Raw genomic sequence first — 22,808 nt, forward strand, 5'->3', positions numbered from 1 at the left:
GTCTAAAATGTCACTGTGTGTGCATGTGTTTGTTTTATGTATATGGATTATTTTTAAATTATTACTCATGATATAACATTATCCAGACATTGCTGGTAAGGACATGAGGAGGAAACAGTAGAGCTGTGTGAGGCTACTAAAGGCAGGGCTATAACATTTTTCTGTCATCATTTTATTATAGATTAAGTGCAAGAGTTGTTAGGTGTGGATAATTAAATTATAGTTTATTGCAATGGCAAGTTGTGCCTTGTTCTCAGACAGACAGCAAGTGGAGAGTGAAATATGAAATGATGGGATGGAAGGAAGAAGAGAAGCAAAGAGTGATTCACAGGCAGAGCCTAAATTATTTCTCACAGTTTTTTGTTGCCTTATGGTTCCAAGCGCTGTCACCAATCTTTGCATTTTGTTATTATCTCATGACACTTGTTTAATCAGCTACCATCTCTCCTATGGACTTTTTACTGTCTACAGTCTCAGATCAACACAGCCCTGCCCTTCCCATATTAGATTCTTGATGAATGTGTGTTGTTGTTATTCAGCCTGGTTCAATGTGCCCCTTTTTAACTTTGAGCACCCACCCCTTTAAACGTCTTCGCATGGCCCTGCTACTAAACTACTAAACACATACTAAACCATAGCTGGACTTAGAGCTGCTCGATTATGGCAAAAATGATAATCACGATTATTTTCACTGAAATTGAGATCTCGATTATTTGACGATATTTATTTAACCCTTTAAGACCTACCATAGAACCAAGTCCGCCAGAGCTTATATTATTTTTTTTACATGCTGTAGTGCCATTTGTGGGAGCATTTCAAGTTGCTATACATCAATACAACTGTTATAGCCCAGATTTTAATAATATGTCTGCATTAAGTGCATAGTAACTACATTAATTGCAAAAAAGTGCAATAAACTACAAAAAAATTGAAAATTGTTTTTGTTTTTTTGTTTTTTTTTACATATATTTCTACTTGGAGAAATTTGAGAGGCTTATCCCTCAAAACTTTAAATACAAAAAAGTTGCAAAAAATAGTTTCCCACCACAGGAAATTTATTTTGAGTGTCTTCATAGTTTTATTTTGGAGATACAGCAATTTTTATATACTGCAGGAAAAACAAAAAAACAATCCTATGATGCAAATTTGCAAAGAAAATAGCATCAAAATAAACTATTTCCAGCAGTGCAATTTGAGTTCTAAGCATCCCAGAAACTATTCAGAAAAGTCAAACATGACTTATAAAAACACCAGTTTAGGCTTTTAAGGCCTACAAGTAAAAAACTACATTTTCCGCGAAAATGATGTCACTTCCGGTTTCGGGCAGGAAATGGCGGACATGCGATAGTTCGCGTCTTTTTCAATGTGGGAAGTGTTATGAACAGCTGATCAGATCGGCAAAGCGTGTTTCTGGAATATTATGTTTTTGTTGCTGCAAGAGCTTTTTATGCAGGTTTTGCAAAACTATATGTGGAAGGAAACTGTGACCGAGGACAAGCTGATGGCATAAGATGTAAGTACAACTCCTCCGGTTTCATATGCAAAAAAAATTATGGCGCTAGCTTACGTGGTTCAGGTTCTACAGGGATTTAAAAATAGTTACACAAAACGGAGCGTGCTGCTCTGACCGGCTTTAAAAGGTTAACAATAACAATGTGTTGAATAATGACTTTAAAAAATAATATAAAATATTGTGCAAATACTGATAACAGTGCAAATGTTTGCAATAAATGAAAAATGTAAACATCTATGTTTAGTGAACTTTGCAGTGTTGCTCTGTGGTGCAGCTACGACACCGTAGCAAAGTTTACACACTATGTCTACTTGATCCACGTCTGACTCCGTGAACCCATAATGTTTCCACACCACTCAAGTTTTTTTTTACCTCTTTTCAACCAACAACAGTCACTCTCCTCTCCAAATAACTTCTGCTTAGCTTTCCGAGCTTCCCTCAGGTCCTCTTAATTGTTGTGACACATGTTCGAAATGCAGAGAGGTGCGCTCGATTTGAAAGCCCAGATCGTAATCGTGATTAAAATTCGATTAATTGAGCAGCCCTAGCTGGACTCGGTGGGACGATGGTGATTTTTTGTTTTATGGGCCGATGTTTTTTTTTCTTTTTTTTACGTAACGGTATAAACAGTGATGGTGAATTGGCCAGATGCTGGCAGATGTGTAAAAATAACTCAGTTGTTTGGTGATGGCTATGGCGGAGCTTCCACAGATTCAGTAATATTAACAAGTGGTGGAGGCCAGCAGGTGGATGAGGGAAAGGGGAGGCAGGAGGAGCAGAGACCCGAGGCGGCCGCTGGTCCGAGTGTGAACTGAACTTCAGGTAAGAAGTTATGACCTGCAGTCTGTCTGGGTCAGATATATAAATAAAAAGTTTAGGTGGAGTTTATTTTCGTTGTGCTGACTTTTCACAGTCAGTTACAATAATTTAGTTATTATTAAGTTTATATACTGCGGGGGGGGCAAAAATATTGAGCGTTTCGTATTGAGCTGAAAAGGAACACAGTTTGTCTCGTACTTCAGCTAGAATGGACACAAAGAGACACAAAAGACACAAAGCTGGAGTTATTCTGTCTTTGCTGCAGCTGCCTCTTCTTCTCTCATTCTCTCCCCTCTCTCTCCTGTTGCTACTTCAATCATGAAACTGATCAATGATCAGCTGATCGGCTTTTCTCTCTTCTTTGTTTATCACTTTGCGCCAGAAAGAGGAAACCAGTGGATGTCGCGCTAAACAACAGCAGCACGTTTGATCAGCTGTTGTTAGAATTTATTCAATATTAATTTCTAGTATCAGCTGATGTTTGCTGGAGCCACAGCTGTAAAGCTGCTGGTCATGATGGTTTGGATATGTGGTGAGAGGGAAACATGAAGATGAAACCAGGAGACGTCCTTACTGAATCATCAGAGCTGAACAGGTGATGGAGAAACAGGTTTACCTTTTAGGTGACATGAATGAGTTGAAGTTATGAACTGTTTCTGAGAGACAAATAACACCAGGATCCTTTTCTAAGTAGCTGACAGCTGGTAACTGTGCAGGGGCGGGTCTAGCAAAGTGTTGCCAGGGGGGCAGGTAGGGCATTAACAGGGAGAGGGGGGCACAAAGAAATACTTTCTTATTCTCATTTAAAATGTCTCGCTTTTATGAAATAATTATCTGAATCTTACAACAAACGATTGATAGATTGATGCATATATACCATCAGAACAGTGTACATCACTGTCACAACAGAGTTTGTTTTCATTCAAAGGCTTTATGATTTTTCCTATAATGGCGGCCGGTCTCTAGTCAAAATGCCGATGTTTTGTCCCAGTCCAGCCCTGTATGCAGCTCATCTGCAGTCTGGTGTTACCTACATCTTCCTATTCAGAAGGCAGAATTTCTGAGTTCTGAGTACAATCGAAAGCACCACGACTGCAGTTTTTGTGCTGGATGTAAAAAGCGCACGCGACACTGTGACGTAGGCTAGAATCATGGCGGCAGTCGACGACGGTCCAGGCGTGGGATTTCTCTCATGGAAATGTGCACATTATTTTTTCTTTCCATTGGTAGGTGGCACAGTGCACTTGTGGCAAGTAAGCAAGCTAGAAGACTGGCAAAGTTATGGAAGCAACACATTAACAAGAGAATTCTGTATAAAACCAAAGTTACTTTCTCTAATAACTAGTTACTTTGAAAGTAACGAGTAACTTGAAGTAACTGAGTTACTTTTGATAGAAGTAACTAGTAATGTAACTAAGTTCAAAGTTTAAAGTAACTTACCCAACACTGGCAATGAATAACTCTATCCGTTCCACTGTGATTGCCGTATCCGCTCTCTCGTCCTGAGTCAAACTTGATGATGGTGCCTGTTGAACCCTTCCTATCTGTGTACGAGGCTAATTGGGCACTAATAACATCAGGAACTCAGTGCTCAATGGGACTAACACAACACTGGGGGCTGATGCCAAGGCAAGTGTACAAGTTTCCATCACAGCACTGTGGCAGGATAGTGCTAACATGTAAGCAAGCTAGAAGACTGGCATCCTTGCTGGGGATCCAGTTATGGAAGCAACACATTAACAAGAGAATTCTGAGTAAAACCAAAATTACTTTCCCTAGTAACTAGTTACTTTGAAAGTAACGAGCAACTTGAAGTAACTGAGTTACTTTTGATAGAAGTAACTAGTAATGTAACTAAGTTACTAATTTAAAGTAACTTACCCAACACTGCGTGAAACGCAAGAAGATTTGGCCTGCCTCATTTCTGTCTGCCATTTATTTACTTTCTGGCTCATTGAAACGTCAAACGGCAAAATGTTGAGGAAAAGCACCGAGTTTTTTAAATGGACTGACAATGAGGTGGAGTTGCTGCTGCGAGTAACATAAAAGCACAAAGTTGGAAAAGTGAGTGAGAATTAAATAATTTAAAGAAAAGCTGTCTGGAGCAGACTGATATTAATCTTTAATAGGGCTGTCAGACAACTGCTGTATGACGCCCTATCTTTGTTTAATTGGTCTCATGACTGCATCATATGACTAACATGCGTCATCGTTTTAGAAAGTCTCCCTATTCGCTGTCCACACTGCGACACAAATACACCTTCTTCAAATGTATTCATTTTCAAGAGCGCTTTCCTTTGGGGAAAACGCCGTCTCAGTGTGGACGAGAGGCCAAAATGGAGAGAAAACGCCTAAACACATGAACGACAAGAACAGGGCTTTCAGAGGGGGCAATAAAGGAGGTGAGAAGGGTCCAGGTGTTACTAAAGGACAAGATCAGAGAGGCTAAGGACAATTACAGGAGGAAGCTGGAGTGGAAACTACAGCAGAACAGCATGAAGACCATCATGGATTCAGGCCCCCAGAATTACAGGCCCGTGGAACTGACCTCCCACATCATGAAGACCCTAGAAAAATTCATCCTGGACGAGCTCTGACCCATAGTCAGACCACATCAGGATCCCCTTCAGTTTGCTTACCAGCCCCTCCTCAGAGCTGACGACGCCATCATCTATCTGCTCAAGCGTGTCTACACCCACCTGGTCCAGCCGAGCACTGTGAGGATCATGTTTTTTGACTTTTCCAGCGCTTTCAACACCATCAGGCTGACCCTCCTGGGTGATAAGCTAACAGCGATACAGGTGGCTGCTTCTCTGGTGTCCTGGATTGTTGATTACGTGACAGGAAGACCACAGTATGTGCATCTTCCACATTGTGTGTCTAACAAGGTGATCAGCGACACAGGGGCACCACAAGGGACTTCACCCTCTACACTAGCGGTCCCCAACCCCCGGGCCGCGGACCGGTATTGGGCCGCGAGAGTTGAGACTCGTACCGCACAGAAAAAATAAATAACTTGCATTATTTCCGTTTTATTAATTATCTGAAAAAGACTGAACTCTCTCAGTTACCTCTGTCTATGACTCGTGTCTGTTGCGGCCAGTGCTATCCTCTATGCTGTTGCATGCTGGGGCAGCAGGTTGAGGGTTGCTGATGCTAACAGACTCAATAAACTGATCCGCAAGGCCAGTAATGTTGTGGGGATGGAGCTGGACCCTCTTAAGGTGGTGATGGAGAGGCGGATGTTGTCCAAGATAAAAACAATGTTGGATAATTCCTCCCACCCACTCCATGACATGCTGGCCCGTCACAGGAGCTCGTTCAGTGAGAGACTGAGATTACCCATAATGCACCACTGAATGACACAGTCATTCCTGCCTGTGGCTCCCTGTACAACTCCTCCATCTAACACACTGTGAACACTGCAATAGTTTCACCCTTTTTACACACACTCTTCTTTCTTGATTTCTTTCTTTCTTATTCAGATATTTATCAGTAAGTGACTTATATGTATTTATATATTATATATATTGTGCTATTTCTTACTTCTTGTATTGTCTGTCTGTGTTACTGTTTGTACTGGAGCACTGTAACCAACATAATTTCCCCTAGGAATCAATAAAGTACCCTGATTCTGATTTATCATCTCTTCTGCCCACAACTTGATGGGAGTCTACCTGTGGTAAATCCAATTGACTGGGAATGATTTGAAAAGAGATATACATGTCTGCCCCAGGGCAGCTGTGGCTACAACTGTAGCTGCCTCCACCAGTGTGTGAATGTGTGTGTGAATGGGTGGATGACTGGGTGTGTAAAGCGCTTTGGGGTCCCTAGGCGGGACTAGTAAAAGCGCTATACAAATACAGGCCATTTACCATTTACCATTTACATGTCTAAATTAGGTCCCATAGCTGATGGTGCATGTCAGAGCACAAACCAAGTCAGGAAGTCTAAGGAATTTTCTGTAGACCTCAGAGACAGTATGGAGGCACTGATCTGGAGACTGACAGTGGACTCATCTCTGTGCTTGTCCTGCTAGACCTTAGTGCAGCGTTCGATACTGTCGACCATAATATCCTATTAGAGCGATTAGAACATGCTGTAGGTATTACAGGTATTGCACTGCAGTGGTTTGTATCATATCTATCTAATAGACTCCAGTTTGTGCATGTAAATGGAGAGTCCTCTTCACACACTGAGGTTAATTATGGAGTTCCTCAGGGTTCAGTGCTAGGACCAATTCTGTTTACATTATACATGCTTCCCTTAGGCAGCATCATTAGAAGACATAGCATACATTTTCACTGCTATGCAGATGACACCCAGCTCTATCTGTCCATGAAGCCAGATAACACACACCAATTAGTTAAACTGCAGGAATGTCTTAAAGACATAAAGACCTGGATGGCCGCTAACTTTCTGCTTCTTAACTCAGATAAAACTGAGGTCATTGTACTCGGCGCTGAAAATCTTAGAAATATGGTATCTAACCAGATTCTTACTCTGGATGGCATTACCTTGGCCTCCAGTAACACTGTGAGGAACCTTGGAGTCATTTTTGACCAGGACATGTCCTTCAACGCACATATTAAACAAATATGTAAGACTGCTTTCTTCCATTTGTGCAACATCTCTAAAATTAGAAATATCCTGTCTCAGAGTGATGCTGAAAAACTAGTTCATGCATTTATTACTTCCAGGCTGGACGACTGTAATTCATTATTATCAGGAAGTCCTAAAAACTCCCTGAAAAGCCTTCAGCTAATCCAAAATGCTGCAGCAAGAGTCCTGACAGGGACTAGAAAGAGAGAGCATATTTCTCCTGTTTTGGCTTCCCTTCATTGGCTTCCTGTTAAATCCAGAATTGAATTCAAAATCCTGCTCCTCACATACAAGGTCTTAAATAATCAGGCCCCATCTTATCTTAATGACCTTGTAGTACCATATCACCCTATCAGAGCACTTCGCTCCCACTCTGCAGGCCTACTTGTTGTTCCTAGAGTATTTCAAAGTAGAATGGGAGGCGGAGCCTTCAGTTTTCAGGCCCCTCTTCTGTGGAACCAGCTTCCAGTTTGGATTCAGGAGACAGACACTATCTCTACTTTCAAGATTAGGCTTCAAACTTTCCTTTTTGCTAAAGCATATAGTTAGGGCTGGACCAGGTGACCCTGGATCCTCCCTTAGTTATGCTGCAATAGACGTAGGCTGCCGGGGGATTCCCATGATGCATTGAGTTTTTCCTTTCCAGTCACCTTTCTCACTCACTATGTATTAACAGACCTCTCTGTATTGAATCATATCTGTTATTAACCTCTGTCTCTCTTCCACAGCATGTCTTTATCCTGTCTTCCTTCTCTCACCCCAACCAATCACAGCAGATGGCCCCGCCCCTCCCTGAGCCTGGTTCTTTCTTCCTGTTAAAAGTTTTTCTTTCCCACTGTCGCCAAAGTGCTTGCTCATAGGGGGTCATATGATTGTTCGGTTTTTCTCTGTATGTATTATTGTAGGATCTACTGTACAATATAAAGTGCATTGAAGCGACTGTTGTCATGATTTGGCGCTATATAAATAAAATTGAATTGAACTGAAGACTTGGAGCACAGGTTAGTCTGTCGTCTGGTTTCCAACTCCAGACCAACAGGCAAGCGCAGTGGACCAACCAAGAACTGGAATTGGTTCTTGGGTATACAGCCTCTACCAAACAATCCAACGAGAGCTCGCAATCAAGTATATTTCCTATTTTGTGGGGTGGCTGTGGCTCAGGTAGAGCAGATAAGCTACTGATTGGAAGGTTGGTGGTTCAATCCTTTGCTTCCCCAGTCTGCATGCCAAATATTCTTGGGCAAGATACTAACCCCAAATTGCCTTCCGATGCGTTCATCGGAGTGTGAATGTGTGTGAATGTTTATTAGTTGCACTTGTGTTTAGAAGTGCTTGTATGAGTGGGTGTGAATGGGTCAATGAGGCATGTTGTATATAGCGCTCTGAGGACTTTGAACCTGACCATTTCTCTCCTCCTGTCATTATCTCAAACCTGTGTCTCAGCCTGTTCCTACTCGCATGACAGCTAGGACCCTGACTTCCCCTGCACCCTTCCAGTTTCCCCAGTGGGGGTGGCTAGGGCCCAGCTGGTCCCTGTCCCTGACCTGGTTCCTTGAGCGGCTAGGGCTTTGCCTGCACCCAGGGCGAGGGCAGCTGAGACCCAGTCCACTCCTGCTCCATATCTGCTCCTCAGGTGGGGACGGCAGGGGTTTAGCGAGTTTCTTCACCTGTACCAGTTCCTAGGGACAGACGGCCCAGCCATCAACATGAGCTCTAGCTGCACCATTCAGACCTTGCTGCTAGCCCTGCTTTGCCTCAACCAGAGGTTTCCCGCACGGGCTGGCCTTGCCCTATCTGCAAAGCTGCGCCACCGGTGACCTCCCAAGCCGCCATTCGCTGTCACATCACCTCTGCCGGTCCACAGTGAAGTGCCGCTGGCTTAGCTTGAAACTGCTTCAGCCTCACAGCCTGCAGCTCAGTTTGTGTCAACCAACAGTGACCCACTTCCACAGACATCATCACTCAAGGGTGAGCGATGATGTCCTCTATACCCACCCCGAGTTTAAATTTTTTTTAAGAAAGTCAGTTTTCTGAAGTGCTGTTCTGAGTACTGCCAAACTGTCTGACACTAAAACTTTTTTTTAAACCTGCATTTGAGTATTTTGATTCGGAGTGAGGAGGTAAGGAAGTAAAATGAATTTATATGGCACTTTTAAAGACAGGAAAGGAAAGTGCTTTACAGGGAACATAAAAACAAAAGCCAGTTATCCATTCCTGAGGTGGCCCATGGTGCAAATGTATCCTTTGCTTCTGAGCCAGTTAATAACAATGACGTATAACACTGACAGTACAATCGCCTCTCTGTGAAAGCTATAGCTTGATTTATGTGAGGTTACTGTTGCAAGATTCATGCCATCTGTAACTGTGAAAGAACCTAGCAAGAAGTTTTCATCTTACTGTATTTGTAGCAAATTGTGAAAATCTGCTGCTTAATCTAATAAAGTGTTTAACAATACCCTATGTTTTCACCTCTCTATTTGTGTTGCACTGTTCTTCTGCATGCTGAAGATAGCAGGGACAATCCTGGGGCTAAGTATTCCTCCATAAGCATTACCCTCTGGCATGTGTTGCAATGTAAACTGTCGGTAAGTTTGGTTTTAATGTGCAACAACAAAGCAAAGTATACCACACCTCGATATATTCGTGATCTTGATTTATGAAACATCAAAGCAGAATCATCTCTTTGATCCTTCCTACTACTACATTACCAGTAGAAGTAGGCTATATTACCAGCAAATCACTAATTATGTGGTAAAGGAATGACATAAAATATGTTTAAAAGCCACCGTGAAGTCAACAAAATAACAAAAAAATAATAATCAGGATTCTGTTCAACATCAAACGATGACACCTATTATGACATAAACATCAAATCCATCTAATTAAAGGGCTTACAATAATTAGGCTCTGACCTCTATCCTTCAAGTGCAGTGTGAAAGTGGAAAATCTGTATTTGCTTCCATTACAGAGCCATCAATAAAGCTTTCACAATAACTGCTTTTTTAACTTCCATAGTGTACAGCCACTTAATGTACTGAGGTGCTGCAACAAAAACATGTTCTTTGCAATTACACTTGAGTCAAGCTCCAAAAGAGATACCTATGTTAAAGGACCTGACGTTTTATGTTAATAACCCACTTAAGGCCTAAAATGTGGCATAATGAAGGAAATTTCTGGACTGAAATCAATGTTTCTTTGTCTGACCTTAATGATATTTTTAAAGAGAGTGTGTAAAATCTCACCACTAGAGGTCAGTAGATTGCAGACTGGAGTCAACTGAATTCTGTTTCCTATGGGGGGTGCTGTAGGACAAACAACTCGGGCTGCTGTCAGTCTGCTGTTTACCTCAGCTATCAATGTGTTCATGTTTATTTACTCTCAAGGAGGCTTTGAAAATAGTATATTATGGGTGAGCTTTAAGCATATCCTGATGGGTTTTTTTTCGGAGCGTTAGCTGCTGTTAAATAAGAAAAAGAACAAAAAAACCCCCCAATATTAATTTGCTAGCTAGTAACTGCATCTGCAGATATTTCCCCAAGTTTACTCTCTCTTTCAAACATGGTCAGGCCAAGTTTATAAAAAAACAATGGTGATATTCAAAACCCTACAGTAAAGCCTTCAAAACTAATTGGAGACATCATAGTGGCTATGTTAGTCTTACATTTCATGCTGGCTCAAAGTTCTGACGTTGCCAATGAAGAGCAGAAAGGAAGCACCTTTCAAAGAAACAGGAACTCAAAAGGCAACTAAAACTTGATTTCAGATTTCCTAATGCATTGCAAAATAGATCGCTCTAAAATACTGTATATGCTACAACCTTAAGAGCAAAACACATCATTATAACATGTGTCACATACCCATCGGGGTCCCGACCCCATAGGCTTTTGAGTCAATGAGGCCTCCAATCTGTGTGAGGTTGCAGTTGCGCTGCGTGACAAATTCGATGGTGGTGGACTCCATGAGGAACGCGTAGTCCGAGGTGAGCACTCGGTGAATGCCTTCCTCGACGTTCTTCACCATCACAGAGTGCCGCCGACTGCTCATGAACTCCCACATTTTGTCATATGTTGAGATCTTGGTTTTCTGAGGAGACATAGACGTGTAATGTGAGAAAAGAATATTTAACTACTTAAACACAAAGCAATTTATAATTTAGCTAAATGTATTCATTGTAAAAGCCATGTACTGTATGTTTTGATCATCCTAAAGTTGTAACGTTAAATTTAAATTCATTAAGAGTCAATGTGTGTGTGTGAGTGACATTCATACAATCACACTTTCAAATACTGCCAATGCATGCAATCATCTACTTTCCAAATTTCATTAGGTTTAGCAGAATTTTTTTGGAGCTATAGCAGTACGTCATGCTTTCTGCCTGCCTCCGTCAATATCGCTTACGAGTGGAATATAAGTTGAAGCAGACAAGCATGCTAAACAGCAGTGTGAACAGTCTGAATTTGTATGGCCATAATGTTCTTCTTTGATGCCCATAAAGCTGATAACACTTACAGGCATCAGCAGCAGCAGGGTACTCTCAGTAGCAGAGCACAGTGCCCAACTTAGTGCACCTGTAATCACCATGAAAAGTCCAAGACCACATTACTGCCTGGGGAGGCAGATTTGAAGCCATTTTTGAAGCCATTTGAAAAGTAATTAAGTCACATCTTCAAGGTCCTGCCCGCCATTATTGTGTGTAATGACTTTTTGTGGCTGGTCGATATTTTAGATCAACTGGGTGATTTGTGGAGTGCCTATCAGAATCTTTTGGAGTCACTCTTGACAAATCAGGCAATTGAGCATGCAAGCTTCAGACTGCTGATAAGGCGAGAGCAGTGGCTGTGAATACACAGAGAGTCAGATAACCACCTATACTCTAAGTCAGGCAGACAGCCAAGGTATTTTTCCAAGAGCCTATGCACAGGAATTCAGAGCTGATTTCATTCAAACCGTGCGAGAGGTGGTGGGAAACACGACTAGTGCATACAATGAATAGCTGCCAAACCAAAATAGTTCAAAAGAATCCATCCAATATGTTACATCCTCATAGTTTAGAAATACTGGATCAAAATCTTATGAAATTCAAAATTACAAGCTACCAAAATACTTTGTGCTGGCTGATCCTCTTAAGTCATCACCAGTTTAATAAAGTTTTCATCCACCTGCTTCTGCCACGATGGGAAGGCTAATGCTGTGCTCTTCTTTTATTTCTGCTAAACCCTCAGTGAAACTGATGACACTGAAGGGGCCTTATATTTCTAAATGCTTTAAAATATCCTGGTTCATCCAAATCTTTGCTGTCGAGTTAGTTAGAATTTAGAATGTGTTTGTATGTTCTTAAATAAAGTCTTAAATTGACAGATTTTCAAAGGTTTATATATACTCATCATGGGTATAATGTCATGGTAATTCTGAGCTTTGAATGATTTGACACTAGACAGGGATCCTAAGATGGCGCCGGTGTGTGTGGCTTGCCGTCTGTCACTGCCAGTGTTATGTTTGTTTGTTTTGATTTTATTGACTATTGTACTAAATGCCAACTCTCTCTTGGTGTATGATCGCCAAACCCTACTGGATCTCCGACCTTCTGCCAAAGGCTGGGCAAAGTGGAACCAAGCTGGATATAAAACTTTGCCCCCGCTAAATTCGGAGATCCCGGCTCACCTGTGCCGTGTTCCAGATCCACCACTCCGGCAAAAGTGCCGTCGCCGGGGTCGAAGGGCTGGCTTCCTGGTGAAGCTGAAAGCTTCGTTAAGGTATTCTCTTAAGCCCTTATCCAGAAAACAAGGAGTGGTGCCAAACTTCTGTTTCTCTCGGCGATCGTTGGAACCTGTCTGTGCCTGGCTGGTACCTGTCATCGGCCTGGATGGGATGTTCCAGTCCCGAAAACCCTGCTCTCCTCGCCCCCGTCGGCGTGGTGTGAATCTGCGGAACCTGCGGCCTCTGTGTCGGGCTTCTAGGACGGCTAGCGAAGGGGATCCGCCGCTTACCGCCAGGATTGGCCTGGTAAATGCTAGGTCCCTAGCGAACAAAACTTTTATCCTGAAGGATTTTTTCACATCCCGAGGACTGGATTTTCTCTGTTTGTGCGAGACGTGGCTGAGCGCCGGTGAGTGCAGCATCTTCTCAGATCTTCTACCTGGCGATTGCTGCTATTTTAATTCCCCACGTATGTTGGGCCGAGGAGGAGGAATAGCTACGATCTTTAAAAGTCATTTTAAATGTAAGCAGCTATCAACCCCGTCGTTCACCAGCTTTGAACTGTCTGTGTTTGAGCTGGGCTGCTCTCACACAGTGTTGTGTGCGGTGGTTTATCGGCCTCCAAAATACAATAAGGACTTTGTGAGTGACTTTGCTGACTTCTTGGCTGAATTCATGCCAAAATATGATCGTGTTCTTATTGTTGGGGATTTTAATATTCACGTGTGTTGTCCTGATATGCCCATGGCGAAGGGCTTTTTAAACCTTATTGATTCGTTTAATCTGGTGCAATGTGTGACAGGTCCCACACATGAACGTGGACACACACTTGATCTTGTTTTATCTCATGGTTTTTCTGTTTTTAACATAGATATTTGTGATGCTGTGTTTTCTGACCACAGTCCTGTGATGTTTGAAGTTCCTCTTGCCTGTGCCTCAGTTAAACCTCGCGCTGCTGCTCTGCGCCGTCGTGTTTTTAACTCCTCCACTGCTGAACACTTTTCAACAGTCTTTGACCAGATCTGTAAGATCCCGGATTTTTTATGTAGCCAGACTGAGGAACTGAGCTCATGGTTTTATTCTACCTGTCGGACTGCTTTGGACACTGTGGCTCCATTAAAAACCAGACGGCCTAAAACTAAATCTGAGCCCTGGCTGAACGACATGACCCGAGCTGTCAGGCGCGACTGCCGTCGAGCTGAGCGCAAGTGGAAAAAGGACAAACTAGAAGTGTCGTTCCAGATGCTGAAGGACTGTTGGCGCCAATATCAAAGAACTGTAAAAGATGCCAAAAGAAAACACTTATCTGACATTATTTTGTCAAACTGTCACAACCCGCGTGTTTTATTTAAAACTATTGACTCTGTTCTTAATGCACCTTATACTGACTGTATCGAGCCCTCATCAGATGCCTGTGAAAAGTTTTTACACTTTTTTATTGAGAAGGTCTCCTCCACAAGGGCTCAAATCTCTCCTTGTGCTTATGACCTCTCAGTCTCTGTTTCCTGCTCTGCTGTCTTTGACAGGTTTGAGCCTGTGACTCTGTCCTTTTTAAAGGAGACTGTTGGTCATCTTAAGCCTGCAGGGTCTCCAAATGATGCTGTCCCTCCTCGACTTTTAAAAGAGGTGTTACCTACAGTTGGTCCTTTGGTTCTTGAGCTGGTAAACCATAGTCTGATGTCAGGTGTTGTCCCTAAAGATTTTAAACATGCAGTAGTCAAACCCCTGATTAAAAAACCTGCTCTTGATCCTACGGTTCTTGCAAACTATAGGCCTATCTCCAAACTACCTTTTCTTTCCAAAATTCTGGAAAAGGTAGTTTACAGCCAAATAATGGCCTTCCTGGAAAAGCAAAATGTTTTAGAGGTTTTCCAATCTGGTTTTAAACCCTTTCATAGCACTGAATCAGCCCTTTTAAAAGTTTTTAATGACATATTTCTAGCGACTGATGCTGGGGACTGTGTTGTTCTTGTGCTTTTAGATTTGACAGCTGCGTTTGATACAGTGGATTATGCCATTTTATTCTCTCGTTTGGAGCACTGGGTGGGCATTAGGGGCACAGCACTGGAGTGGCTCAGGTCCTACTTGGCGGGGCGAACTTTTTGTGTCAGCCTTGGTGACTATGTGTCGTCCTCCGCTCCCCTCTTGTGTGGTGTCCCACAGGGCTCAGTTCTAGGCCCCCTCCTCTTCTCTTTATATCTGCTTCCTCTTGGTTCTGTACTGAGAAAGCACGGCATTCCTTTCCACTTTTATGCTGATGACTGTCAGATCTATGTCCCTCTAAAGAAAAAAGGCAGATACCTTACACAGCCATTACTTCAGTGTCTCGATGACATTAAGGCTTGGATGTCTGTTAACTTTTTAAAATTCAATGATAAAAAGACAGAGGTGATGGTTTTTGGTAGCCCCACTGAGACCCCCAATGTGTGTGTAGATTCCCTGGCACAGTATGTTAAGCCAACTGTCACAAACCTGGGGGTCAAAGTGGACTGTGATCTGAAGTTTGATAATCAGATAAAAGCAGTGGTAAAATCAAGCTTCTTTCACCTCAGGCAGCTGGCAAAAATAAAGTCAATTCTTTCACGGCAGCACTTTGAGACAGTGATCCACGCCTTTGTTAGCACTCGGCTGGATTACTGTAATGCACTTTATATTGGGGTCAGCACATTATATATTAGTCATCTACAGAGGGTGCAAAATGCCGCAGCTCGTCTTTTAACTGGCACTCGAAAGTTTGAGCACATTTCCCCTGTTTTAGCTTCACTTCACTGGCTGCCCATTTCTTTTAGGATTCATTTTAAAATTCTTTTATTTACTTTTAAAGCTCTCCATGGCCTAGCCCCATCTTATCTCTCTGAGCTGCTACAGCCTTATACACCCACCCGCTCTCTCAGGTCAGCTGATCAGCTGCTCCTGAAGATACCCAGGACTGGGCGTAAACTTAGAGGAGATCGTGCTTTTGCTGTAGCAGCTCCAAAACTGTGGAACGAGCTTCCTTTAGAGATTAGACAGGCCAGTTCTTTATCTGTTTTTAAGTCCCTCTTGAAAACCCACCTTTTTACCCTGGCCTTTGACACCACGTGAGATGTTGGTTTTTTATATTTTTATTTTTATATTTTTATTTTTATTTTTAGTTGTTTTTAGGTGATTCAATGCTGTTTTATATTGTTTTTGTTTCAATATAGGGCTGTTTTAATTTTATGTTTTATGTGTTTTACTTATTTGTTTTACTTATTTATTTTGCTGTTTTCTGTTATTCTATTGTTTTAACTTATTTTCTGTACAGCACTTTGTTCCTGTGCTGGGTATTTTAAAGTGCTCTATAAATAAAATTGGATTGGATTGGATTGGATTTCTTTAACCCTTTAAGACCTACCATAGAACCAAGTCCGCCAGAGCTTATATTATATTTTTACATGCTGTGGAGCCATTTTTGGGAGCATTTCAAGTTGGTATACATCAATACAACCATTACAGCCTAGATTTTAATAATATGTCTGCATTAAGTGCATAGTAATTACATAAATTGCAAAAAAGTGCAATAAACTACATAAACTTCTGTCTCTGTACTAAGCTCGTGTGTCTTATTCCTGGTGTCAATGTTAGTTATTTCCTGTTTTGTTTTGTGTGTGTCCTGTGTTTAGTTTTACTTTCTCTTGTCTCGTTAGTCAGTCTGTTCAGCTGTGTTCCCAGGCGTTTCCCATCTCCCTAATCACCTGGTTTGTATATACTGGCTTGTTTTTGTATTTTGTTGTTTCAAGGTACAGAAAGGAAATGACCAGTGTGCAAAAAATCCTTGACCGCATCGTCCAGTCCCCTAACATAAAAACTGTCAGCCATGCTGGTCACTATAGATGCATGATTAAAGAAGAATCCTCTACTTCTCCAAAGACTTCTTGTTTGGAAAATATGTTAACAGAACTGAGGGAGGAAGACGGTAGACAAGCTCCTTCATGTCACTGCTGTGGTAAATGAGTTCCTTCATGAAGCTGCTGCAGGATATCTGCTCCTCTTTGCAGCCACTGCCAGTGGGTTGAAGAAAAGGAACCTGCCACCACCACACTCTCAGCTTCCTCTGCTTCCGCTTTCCAGGTTTTCTTGATCACCTCTTCTCAGTGGTCTTCAGGCCAGTGCTGTCCACACCACCCAAACCAGTGGGGTCCGAGCCATCTGAGCCAGTTGGTCCTGTTTGGCCTGAGGCCGAGGGTCCCTTGTAAGCTGAACCCAAGCCTTAGGGTCTCTATCTTCTCTTCCAATTCGTTGACCACTGGCTTTGCATCCTGAGGAGTCTTCGTCAATACCAGCCTCCAATTAATCATCTTTGCAGCAAGATAAGCCACATCTCTTCAATTGCCCATTCCCAGGGTTCCTTCATTTTATTCATTCTTCGTCCTCCTGGCCGATTCCCTGAATTTATTTTTCTACACTGCTTGCCACCTGGCAGGCCTCCTGAATTGCTTCATCTCAGTTTTTGGACTCCTGAACTGTTTTGCCTGCACTGGCCTCTGCCTCTAGACCTCAATGCATGACTAGGCCAACCTGCAAACAGTCAGAATCCTCTCTGACGCATCCAGAGTATCAATGCGTGTGAATTAGAAATACAAAGCACTTAAGCATGGAAATTTGAAAGGCTTCTATAAATGGGTGAATGAGGCATGTTGTGCTTTGAGTCAGGAAAATCAAGTAGAGTAGAACAGCTGTATATAAGAATCAATCCTTTTGTTAAAAAACAAAAACAAAAAGGTAAACTAGCCCATTTTTTAAAATTAGCTCCAGGGGTTAGAAGATGAAGATTATTAAGACATACCAAGGTGAAATCAGAAGGTTCTCTGTGATAAATGTTGCCCTCGACACTATTTTTGCCTCCTGTCAAGACACGTCATGTTGAGAATGGTGTGGTCTACTCCTTTAAAAGCAGCAGTACATCTCAGTCAAAGGTCCTCAAGGTAATTAAGTCTTCAAAGTTCAAATTTGGTCCTGTGGGCAGTTTCATGCCCAGAAGGCTATGACCATCTATAAAGGACTTTAGTTGTAAAAGTAAGTATGATTTTCCCTAAAATTGTGGAGATGAATAGATGTTTTAAAATAGATCGAAATACAGAGTGAACTCAAGCATTAAACTTTTTTTAAGTTAATCAGTGAGAGTACCAAAGCTTGTTGATTCAATTCAGTTTTATTTATACAGCGCCAAATCACCACAACAATCACCTCAAGGTAAACCCTACAATAATACAAAAAAAACACAAAACCCCAATAATCATTTGACCCCCTATGAGCAAGTGTTTTGGTGACAGTGGGAAGGAAAAACTCCCTTTCAACAGCATAAATGGAAAAGCCTGCAAAGAGCTGGCTGCCAGTAGGTGGTAGACTGCTGCCTACTGGGAGTCTGCACTTTTTCTTTTTGGTTTGCCTCGTGGAGCCATGCTTGCATAAACCAATGGATTATAACAATGGATAACATAATAATAATTAATAACAATACAATTTGGACTCAAACCCATATTTTAGCACCTGCTGTTGGACTGCAAGGTAAGTAAAACCTTTTTTGTTCCTTAATTTATGTTTAGGACTATGTCTCCTGTAGTTACTAACTTAGGCCACATGCAAAATGCTTTCAAAAATATGAGTGTTAATCATTTATTTTTAATCAATCAACAAAATGCAGTGAATGAACAAAAGAGAAATCTAAATCAAATAGATGTTTGGTGTGACCTCCCTTTGGCTTAAAAAAAGCATCAATTCTTCTTGGTACACTCGTACACAGTTTTAAAGGAACTCGGCTGGTAGGTTGTTCCAAACATCTTGCAGAACTAGCCACAGATCTGCGGATGGTTTCCTCACATCCTTCTGTGTCTGCATGTAATCCCACATACGCTCAATGATGTTGAGATCAGGGCTCTGTGGGGGCCATACCATCACTTCCAGTACTTCTTGTTCTTCTTTACGCTGAAGATAGTTCTTAATGACTTTGCCAGTATGTTTGTGTCACGGACCCGGTTCCAGGGACTCGGGGTCCGTGAGCAGTGTGTGTGGGTGCGGTCGTGACAGGCACCTTCAGGCCTGGAGGGTATGGCCCTGCCAGCTGACCGGTCACACCCAAGGATCTTCACACACACCTGCCGCTGATCAAGCCTCATCGGAGGAGCTTCTTTACAGTGTGGTACAGAGTTTTCTAAAAGCTGCCTTTGTGTGTTTTTCCCCAGGAGGATTTGAGGGAACGAGGAAGCGGCAGGTGGATGGTTCACAGGGAGCGGAGACACAAAGCACAGGCACAAAGAGGAAACACGGAACGGGAATCGGGAACACACAGGGATTTATATTTGCTGCACTGTAAATAAACACACTCTTCACCGCACAGAGTCTAGCATTTGGGTCCTCCTTCCCCTCATCACCACATCCTGACAGACCGTGACAGTTTGGGGTCATTGTCCTGCTGCAAGAATACGGGGCACAGAAAGGGATTGCCAAGCCTGTCAGTCTGACAGTCAGCCAAGACTACATAACTAGGCACTGCCTGGATTGATTACAAGAAGGCGTATGACTCGATGCCCCACACCTGGATCCTGGAATGCCTAGAACTATACAAGACCAACAGAAGCCTAAGAGCCTTCATCAGGAACTCAATGGGGATGTGGCGGACAACACTGGAGGCCAACTTCAAGCCCATAGCATGAGTCAGCATCAAGTGCGGGATCTACCAAAGATGCTCTGTCCCCACTGCTGTTCTGCATAGGCCTGAACCCCCTCAGTGAGATCATTAACAAGACTGGCTACCAATGTTCCCTCTAATTTTTCACGTGTCTGAGCGAACACACAAACTCCCTGAGCGTCCCTTTGACCACCGTGAGCGACATCAGACGTGTGCACTGTGGTCCCGCCGGCATCTAATCCATCCAAGTTACATGTTTATTAAAATAATCAAATTACAGCGTTTACATTTATCTTAGAATACTTTTAATTAACTGCTTTAGCCCACTTACAATAAAAATTAATAAATAAATCTTGTTCATGAGCTGTGTAGCATGTTAACACTATTGGAAGGGAAAATAACTTGAACTCCAATTTCGAAAAACACAGCTTACTTTTTTTTATTATTTTTTTTATAAAGCTCTGACTTGTATTATGAGTCTGTGGTCTGGAAAACTTGAGTCTGTGGTCTGGGAGAGAGTCTGTAACTCTGTCTGCAAAATACAGTAAATAATGACCAATGTTGGGCAATTAATTATATAGTTACTTCTTCAAAAAAGTAACTGAGTTATGCAAATAACAAAGTTTTTTTGCAGCTATTTTTTTAAATGCAGCCAAGGCGTTTTTAAACAAACATTTCAAACTATTTACAGAACAATCAGCTGTTCTGCATCAAATCTGATGCCACACAAATTATTTGTGCCACTCCAAAAAAGAATTTGTGTCCACTATGAGATGAAGGAGAACAACAGCCTGATACCTGCAGGCCTGACAGCAGCAGATGTGTCACTGCTGTAACACCTGTAACATTCAGCAGTCGCCTCATTGTTCTGACACACACAACACTATTGACTACACTACACACTAACTACACACTAACTACACAAGATTTGCGCTAAACGTCTCAAATCTCTCACATCTCAAAACCAAGCCGTCACTCCTAAAACTTCCCCCCGTTTCTTAACAACAAGATGCCACTTTGCCATATCATTTTTTGATTGGTTGACATGGTACTTTTTTGGACCAATAGGAAAGGTGGGGGGTGGGGTTTGTTTTTGCTCACAGGCTTTCGAGCGTTTTCCTTATAAAACGCAGTTTTTCCCGTTTCTTCCCGCAGTAAATATAAACAACGACAGTATTCAGGAAGAAAACCAAACATTGCAGATATTTTATCATAACTCTGGTTTTACGTGGCCGATCAACACAATTTAAAAACTGGTATAAAGTCCACACTTTGTCCGTCAGTTGTTCGTCTGTCCTGCTCACATCTGCAATGGTTGTACACGTTGTCATTAACGTGGTTTCACTCCACATCAGCCGCTTTGCTCGCTAAAATACCAGTGTCGGCACATATGAACGCTGTCATAGCCTGTCAACGACGTTGATTGGCTGCGTATATACGCATCGGCTGAACTATGGGATAAGGTGGCATCGTTCTAATCCCATATGGGAGCAGCCAGTCACTTACTGACTAACACTGCAAAACATGATTGTTGAAGTATTAATCTTAAATTCAATTCAGGTTAGTTTTTTTTCTGTGTGCAGAGACCGTGCCAACAGTGCGCAATTGCGCACGTGCGCAGCTTAGAGGGAACATTGCTGGCTACGGATACCGACTACGGAGTGGAGCAGTTGTCAGCCACCTCCTGTACGTGAATGACATCAAGCTGTTTGCCAAGAGTGAACGAGACATCGATTCACTGATCCACTCCACCAGGCTATACAGCAATGATATCGGAATGTCATTCGGACTGAATAAATGTAGTCAGATGGTAACAAAGAGAGGGAACGTAGTTAGAACTGTGGGAATCAAACTACCAGAAGGCAACATTGCAGACATAGAGGACAGTTACAAGTACCTGGGGATCCCGCAGGCAAACCACGAAGAGGTCGTTAGGAAAGTTGCAACCACCAAGTACCGGCAGAGGGTCAGGCACGTCCTGAGGAGTCAGCTGAATGGTAAGAACAAGATCCGGGCTATCAACACGTACACCCTGCCCGTGATCAGGTACCCTGCTGGGGTAATAGGCTGGCCAAAGGAGGAGATAGAAGCCACTGACACCAAGACAAGAAAGCTCCTTACCATGCATGGAGGGTTTCACCCCAAGTCCAGCACCCTGAGGCTGTACGCTAAGCGGAAGGAAGGGGGCTGGGGACTGGTGAGTGTCAGCACCACAGTCCAGGATGAGACAACAAACATCCACGAATACATCAGGAAGATGGCCCCAACTGACAGTGTGCTCAGTGAATACCTCAGGCAGCAGAAACCCAAGAAAGAGGAGGAAGGCGAGGAACCATCATGGAAGAACAGGCCCATACACGGTATGTACCACTGCCTGATAACAGAGGTGGCTGACAGAGATCCTACCAGTGGCTGGACAAAGCTGGACTGAAAGACAGCACAGAGGCACTAATCATGGCACCACAAGAACAAGCTCTGAGATCCATAGAGGCTGGGGTCTATCACACCAGGCATACATGGAACGCCATAACCAAGTGGCCGGTGTAGTGTACAGAAACATCTGTGCCGAGTATAACCTGGAAGTCCAGAGGTCAAAGTGGGAGACGCCCCCAAGGGTGGTGGAGAATGACCGAGCTAAGATCCTGTGGGACTTCCAGATACAGACGGACAAAATGGTGGTGGCTAACCAACCGGACATAGTGGTGGTAGACAAACAGAAGAAGACGGCCGTAGTGATCGATGTAGCGTCCCAATGACAGCAACATCAGGAAGAAGGAACACGAGAAGCTGGAGAAATACCAAGGGCTCAGAGAAGAGCTTGAGAGGATGTGGAGGGTGAAGGTAACAGTGGTCCCAGTGGTAATCGGAGCACTAGGTGCAGTGACTCCCAAGCTAGGCGAGTGGCTCCAGCAGATCCCGGGAATAACATCGGAGATCTCTGTCCAGAAGAGCGCAGTCCTGGGAACAGCTAAGATACTGCAGGACCCTCAAGCTCCCAGGCCTCTGGTAGAGGACCTGAACTTGAAGGATTGATCGCCCACAGGGGCGAGAGGAGAATTTTATATAGATATATATGGACGTCGTCAATGCGTTTGCGCGGTTAGCTCATTAACGCGTTGATGCCGTCCAGCCCCACTCACAGGGCGATCCGCAGTAACAGGTTAATGGAGATTTGCCTCGTTAATGTAGTTCTGGTGTTAATGTCATTTTAACTAGATTAATGCTGATAGCACTAAGATATATATAAAAGCTCTGAGGTGTAAACGGGTGTGATTGTGAGCCACACCCGTTTTCACACCGTGGCTCAGGTGATTAGGCAGAGGAACAATCAGGGGTCCAGGACCCTCTTTGGGACACTTCCAATAGGGCTTGAAAATCTGGAACTGTCCACCAATTGCTCTTAGAATTGAAGAAGCTTCTCGGATGAGAGGTGAAACATTTTCAAGAAACTTAAAGAAGTTCAAACACTTTACTTTCCAAGCTCATTACAGATATTTCTAGATAATGAGCACACTTTTTCAAGTTAGC

General features: G+C 42.8%; 1 protein-coding gene and 1 pseudogene across 3 annotated transcripts in view; one reads left to right on the plus strand and one right to left on the minus strand.

The window, feature by feature from the left end:
* grik2 (glutamate receptor, ionotropic, kainate 2) overlaps positions 1-22,808 on the minus strand; it is a 350,278-nt gene that overhangs the window by 44,121 nt on the left and 283,349 nt on the right. For all 3 annotated transcript variants that reach the window (XM_087837590.1, XM_087837588.1, XM_087837589.1), the window contains exon 15: positions 10,792-11,017. In XM_087837590.1, coding sequence (XP_087693716.1) covers positions 10,792-11,017 — 226 coding nt within the window. The remainder of the gene's footprint in view (positions 1-10,791; positions 11,018-22,808) is intronic.
* LOC148094543 (uncharacterized) lies at positions 12,383-21,827 on the plus strand (annotated as a pseudogene).

The sequence above is a fragment of the Neolamprologus brichardi genome, unplaced genomic scaffold (genome assembly GCF_056152115.1).
Source record: "Neolamprologus brichardi isolate AB-2024 unplaced genomic scaffold, ASM5615211v1 NODE_ptg000036l+_length_2141236_cov_1, whole genome shotgun sequence".
Taxonomy (NCBI): domain Eukaryota; kingdom Metazoa; phylum Chordata; class Actinopteri; order Cichliformes; family Cichlidae; genus Neolamprologus; species Neolamprologus brichardi.